Raw genomic sequence first — 5,824 nt, 5'->3', positions numbered from 1 at the left:
GGCAGTGGGGCGGTGAGCGGCGCGCGCGGGCCCGCGCTAGAGCGGCCTTTAAGCGCGCGTGCGGTACCGCGCTTGGCATCGCGCGTTAAGGTGCGCGTAGGGCGGGCTGTGCGCGGCCCCGAAACCCTGCGCTGAATGCCCCCACCGGGCTGCAGCGGGACCGGGAGCGCCGCGTGTGTCAGGCGTGCGTTACGCGCGGCAGGGTGGGCTGAGGAGGCGGATGGTGCTGCCGCAGGGGCTGGGCATGCAGTCGGTAGCACATTGTGCATGTAACGGGCTGCATTTGGGGCCAGGCGTGCGTTAAATAGAACACAGAGTGCACTTAACGCGCTGCGTTTGCAGCGAGGCATTTAACAGTTAATTAAACACATCGTTCATTAAATGCCCATATAGCATGCTGCATTTGGTCATGCATTAAAAATGCATTAGGGCGCTAAATCTGCGTATAACGTGCTGCGCTTGGGGCCAAGTGCATTAACTGTGTGCATTAAATGTGCATGTAAGGTGCTGCAGTTGAGGTTGCATATTGCATTAAACAGTGCATTGAATGGGCTCACAGCATGTTGTTGGGTTTGGGCATGTGTTAAAAAGTGCATTAAATGCACATTAAGCATCTTGCATTCCTGGCTGATCGCATCCTCTGTGATTCGGGAGCAAAACTCAAGCGATGCAGGATGGGCCTTTGCCCTGCTTGGGAGGTGCAGAACTGAACCTGCCTTTGAAATCTGGGTTAGGTGAGGCAGAGAAGCAGGGAACTGCAGAGTGAATGGAAGTGGATTTCTGCCTCCAGCACTGTGGTTTGGGTCCCTGCCAGAGGGGTTTTACAGCCCACCGTGGGTAAGCACAGCCTTGCAGGGGGCCATGGGGCAGCCAAGCCCGTAGTTCAGGCATGAGCAGAGAAAGGGTGAGCCAACATTACCCTGGTTTCGGTCATCTCCCATGGCAGTCCGCCGTGGGATGATGGTGGGGTATTTTGCAAGATTTCAACCCCCTGAGCAATGCATGGGGTGGGCAAGGGTCACCAAGCATTAAAGCCACAGGGTTGCAGCTCAGTGTATCCCCACTGCTGCACAACCAGTATTGGGGGGGTCCTCGAACCCATTGGGGTGGCCTCACGTGTTTGAATTGCAGGAGTCTCTGCCTGGCCTGTTGTGCAGTTCTTGGGGTCCCAAGCAGCAGGGCAAGAAACCAGAAAGAAAATCAGTAAATGGAGCATGGAAACACACTGAACACAGGCACCCTGCAAGGGAGGGCAGCGGGAAAATGATACCAAAACCCACTTTGGGGCACAGCCAGCAGCTTGGCTACAGCACTGTCTGGGCAGGATTAAGATATTTCCAGAGCTGCTCTGCATTCCTGCTTTTCTGTGCACTTTGTGCTGTGCTGGTGCCTGTGCCACCCCTGCTTCACCACGGGACCTCCCAGGAGGTCCCACCTGAGTATTGTCTTGGGGTGAATCATTCTCGCTCATCACTTTGTCTTCTAAGCCTTACTAAACTACTGAAGAAACCAGGCTGGCCTGTGTCCAAGTATTTGTTCTCCAGCTGCAGGATCAGACACTGCCAGAATTTCTTATCCCACAGCAGGAGAACAGACTTGGGATCATACCTTAAATCTGGCTGCATGGTACCCCATCACCCCAGCAGCCAGGTCCATTCCTGCATCTCAGTCCTTCACACTCTCTGAACTCCTCACCTTTTTTCCCACTTCCTTAACCTTTCTCAACTCATCCATAGCCTGGGGAGACCTGGAGGATCTGGTGGGCTGCCTGTTGCTGTTCATGCTGGATTGTGGTGGGGGAAGGTAGCCCCTCTTTAGGCCAGGATGTCTGGGGCTTGCACATGCACTGAGTTGCAAACAGGACTCAGCAGGGAAGCTATGAAGCTCCTGCAGCCCCTGCATGGGGGGCCCTAGACAAGGAAGGAGTTTTGGGGCACTTTCACCTAGTAACTGGATCAGATTACTGGGGTGGCGTGAACTCAGATCTTCTGCTTTACTGCAGGCCCAACAGGGGTTGTGTGAGATGCTGCCAAGTGCTGGTATCTATTACTTCCCATGGGAGATCAACAGCTCAGTCCCAGAGGGGGAGGCACTGAGGACGTTTGGCAGGTGAGAAGGGTTCCTCACTCTCCTCAAAGGCCAGGCCTTTCCTTTGCTGGCTCATGCCCCTCCCTTTTTTTGTAATTGTATCTCTGCACTGCTGATCTTCCCAAATTGATCATTCCCAGGTTATGCTCCTACGACCTGGTCCGGTCTGAAGCTGTTCTCACCGCTCAGCACAGCTCAGCTCAGTACCGGGTCTGTGTTGACACCAAGCTTGTGGAGCCATTCCAAGCCCAGCTGGGATCTTGCTACATCGTCCTGGGAGAGGCTGAACATAGGGAAGGTAAATGCTCCAGAAGCCAGTGCCCATTGCTGCTCTTCATGGTTCATCAGCTCCTTCGTGGCTCCCTGGGTGCGTGGTGAGGTACTGTCACTGAGGTTAGTGCTGGCCATAGCAGACTCGACTCCTGAAGCTGCCTCTGCTCACATGAGCATGTGATTCAGGGCAGGAGCAGCCTGTCTCTCCCCAGTGGCCATGAGAACAGCCACCCTTATCTTGGTGAAAATCTGGTGCTCTGGCACAGACACATTAGAGACAAGAAGCACCTCAGCAGCATCACTGAGCTTGTGAAACCTGTGCTAAAGCCTTCTGGCATCATTGCCAGCCACCACGTTGTCTTTGCTACAAACATGGCTGATTACAGCAATACCTCATTGCGAGCTGGTTGGGTTGGTCTTTGCCATCCTTGAAAGATCTAATTATACCCCTGCCCCCAGACACAGAGCATGAGGAATGCAGGCAGGCTCTGTCACGCAGGGCCCCTGTTGTCCTTTCCTGGGGTGCCCTGAGCATTACTTCAGCTTCACAGTCCTTTGTATGGGGAGTTGATCTGGGCTGGGCTGTGAGGTTGTGAAGCAAATCCCAAGTGTTGTCTTGGCCACACCTGATAATGAGCATTCACATTCGTGCCATTGAAATCCTCAGTGGCATGTGGAAAGCCCTGCTGCATGTGGCATTTTGCTGCTGCAAAATTCCTATAGAAAGACATGTTATATTGGTCATTACAGCTTTGGAGTGAGTTGCAGGGGTGGAAGGGGAGCAGTCTGAGGTGGTGGTTGCGTCACCAAGGTTTGGCCAGTTTTGTTCAGATTCGTGTTGCCATTTGAATGCTGCTGATGAACTGTTGGTTATAGTCAGCATTCAGCCTCTTCTGAGCCCGGCACGTCACTGAATTCACCTGCTCCTGGGCCTGCTGCTCACATCAGTGGAGGCATGTGGCAAGTCCTGTCTCCTGCAAGTTCTGAGTTTATGGTTATTTGGCCAGCCAGAGCTATATGCTGCCTGAGGGAACCTCTCTGCTTCCAAACTAATCTGTCTGGTTTTCTTTCAAAAGAGAAAGAAAATTTGTATTTTCTTTTATATTTCTATACCTGTTTGTATTTCCAGGTGAGGACCTCGTAGTAAAGGCACGAATATTCACCTGTGTGGAAGGGATGAATGTGGCCTTGCTGGAACAAGCCATACAGGAGCAGAGGAAATACTTCAGCGAGAGGCAGGAGTGGATGGGAAGCAGCACGTCCTGACAGCAGCTCTGAGAACAGCCATACACTGGTCCTTGCACTGCCATTTGCAACAAATGTTAAAAGTAAATTTAGATGATGGGTTTTTGCTGTGGCAAATAGCAAAGTCAAGTCACTAAGCAGGGAAACACTTGAAGGCTGTGAGTCAATGTGTGACTGTGGGTTGTTTGTTCATGCCAGGTGTCATCACTGAAAATAGCTCTGGGAAGCAGGTTTGTTGTTTGTTTGAAGTGGTGATTAAGGAAAGGGTGGCTTGAGTTGTACTGGTCCTTCTGTAATGCAAGGCTTGGAGACATCAGGAAAAGGAGAAGTCTCTGAAACTCCAAATCAAATGAGTTGAACAGCTCACACCCACATGTGTGGCCAAAGCACAGCGTTACTGTTGGCAGATGGGAGGTAAAGGGCATTAGTGCAAAGTTCATTTGCCCTGAGTGGCTGTGGGTCCGTGAGTGCATGCATTTGGTTGCTGTGACTCAGCTGCCACACAGGAGCATTCTTGGCAAAACACTCACATATCTGGACTGACCAACAAAGAAACAAGAAGAACAAAGAATTACTATTTTCAGTAGCACCGGCTTCTTTGGATTTTCAGGAGCTGGTGTCCAAGGTGAGAGGTTGACTTGAGCTCTAAAATAAATATTTGCAGTGCCCTGAGAACCACCACTTGACTTCCTTCCTTGACACAACTAAGTTTAGGAGACCTTAAATCTCTTATTTTTTGAAGCATCTAAAGGTTTTGATCGATACTTTCTTTAATAAAGATGAAAAGAGAAGGCAGCCTGTCTCTTACTGATTAAAAACCTCTTTCTTGATAAGCGAATGCATTAGCCCCTGCAGAATCCCCATGGATTATTTTAGAAAATTTAGCAATATGGAATTTTCCTCCTACGTACTAAGTGTTTAAGGAAGTGCTTGGCTTTGAAAAAGTTGCAAGAGAAGGTGAAGTTACATCAGAGCCACTCTGGTTTAAGAACACAGTGCCAGACCCACCTAACAAATAAACCATCAACAAAAAGACAAAAAATCACTAACGTGAGATGAGAATAAAATGTTAGTGCAAAAGAGAGAAGACTTGCGTGTGCTATCCCCAGACCTGGAGTGTGCTGAGACTGTGGTTTGCAGGGGAATTCAGCCACCTGCAGCCTTTTCAGCTTTTGCTCAGATACTCTGGGGAGATGTTCAGAAAATAAGGACTGAAGGCATACAAATGCACAGCAGCAGATCAAAATGCAACAGGTATTGGCAAAGTCCCCTGTTACCAGCAGGATTGATTTAAGGGCCTGAGATGGCTCAGTAATTACAGTGCTTGCTATAATCTTTAATCATAGTTTAGTCTTATGTTTTTCTTCACACAGTTACAGAGATCCAAAAGTCCTGCCTCAGCACACTCTGTTCAGCTCAGATCCAAAAACATGATCTCAAGAGGCAAGATTTTAACCTGGTTTTGTAAGAGACAATGATGTCTGTCATGATGTGTTTATGTTTACACATCATCTCCTGTCCTCCTATTGTCCTCCCTGTGCTTAAATTTTATCCAAATGGCAAGGTTTGCCTGGAAATATCCAAGATGCCAAGATTAGGAATATCCAAAATACCAGCTTCCTACAAGTGTTACAAAAAAAACCCACAAACCCAACCAGCCAGGAAGAGGAAAGCAAATTTGGCAGTGACTCCAGATGGAGATGTGAGTGCAAACAACTTTCACAAGCCACCAGTGAACCTACACAGGAATTTTCCATGGCCATGTGGATCGCTTCTCAGCCACAGAGCAAGCATGCTTTTGTTCTTTCAAATTGGCAAAATCAGGATCAATTTAGAAAAAGATTTTTGAATTGGTATCTCAGCAGTGGGCTAAATCAGTCCTTTTTAGATCACCTAAATGTTGGTGTCTGTGCTGTGGACCCACACACCCAGTGGGCTGCTGTGTCCTGCAATGCCCACCCAGAGACATGGAGCCCTCAAGCCCTTCAGAAGACAGTCCCTGTGGCTGTACCTTTCCTGCTGCCATAATGCATAATACTTTTTTAATCTTCTGTCAGGTGTCAAGTCAATGTTTAATCCCTCCCCAAGGACATCTTCTGAAAGACTGACCAAGCAGCACAGCCCACGGTGGAAAGGTTCAAGGAACAATTGCACAAGACCCCAAAACATACAAACAAAAAAATACACACACACACACACTGCCCCCCCCCCCCCCCCC

General features: G+C 49.3%; 2 protein-coding genes across 4 annotated transcripts in view; one reads left to right on the top strand and one right to left on the bottom strand.

Moving 5' to 3' along the window:
- Positions 1-941, bottom strand: part of ACOX1 (acyl-CoA oxidase 1) — a 20,672-nt gene extending 19,731 nt beyond the window's left edge. Inside the window, 1 exon segment of the mRNA XM_026861276.1 lies at positions 920-941. Within this exon segment, the coding sequence (XP_026717077.1) occupies positions 920-941 (22 nt within the window).
- On the top strand, positions 8-5,171 carry TEN1 (TEN1, CST complex subunit). 3 transcript variants are annotated; one of them, XM_026861340.1, is made up of 4 exons: positions 8-184; positions 2,003-2,109; positions 2,229-2,386; positions 3,491-5,171. In XM_026861340.1, exons 2-4 carry the CDS (start codon positions 2,024-2,026, stop codon positions 3,625-3,627), a joined length of 381 nt encoding a protein of 126 aa, XP_026717141.1. In that variant the 5' UTR covers positions 8-184; positions 2,003-2,023; the 3' UTR covers positions 3,628-5,171. The 3 variants fall into 3 exon arrangements, with proteins under 3 accessions (XP_026717141.1, XP_026717143.1, XP_026717142.1); XM_026861342.1 differs by having other exon boundaries at positions 8-203; XM_026861341.1 differs by lacking the exon at positions 8-184 and adding an exon at positions 261-837.
- Positions 5,172-5,824: the final 653 nt, after the last annotated feature.

The sequence above is a fragment of the Athene cunicularia genome, assembly GCF_003259725.1.
Source record: "Athene cunicularia isolate RWA chromosome 18 unlocalized genomic scaffold, athCun1 chr18_part1, whole genome shotgun sequence".
NCBI lineage: Eukaryota > Metazoa > Chordata > Aves > Strigiformes > Strigidae > Athene > Athene cunicularia.
This window is presented reverse-complemented; position numbering and strand designations above follow the sequence as displayed.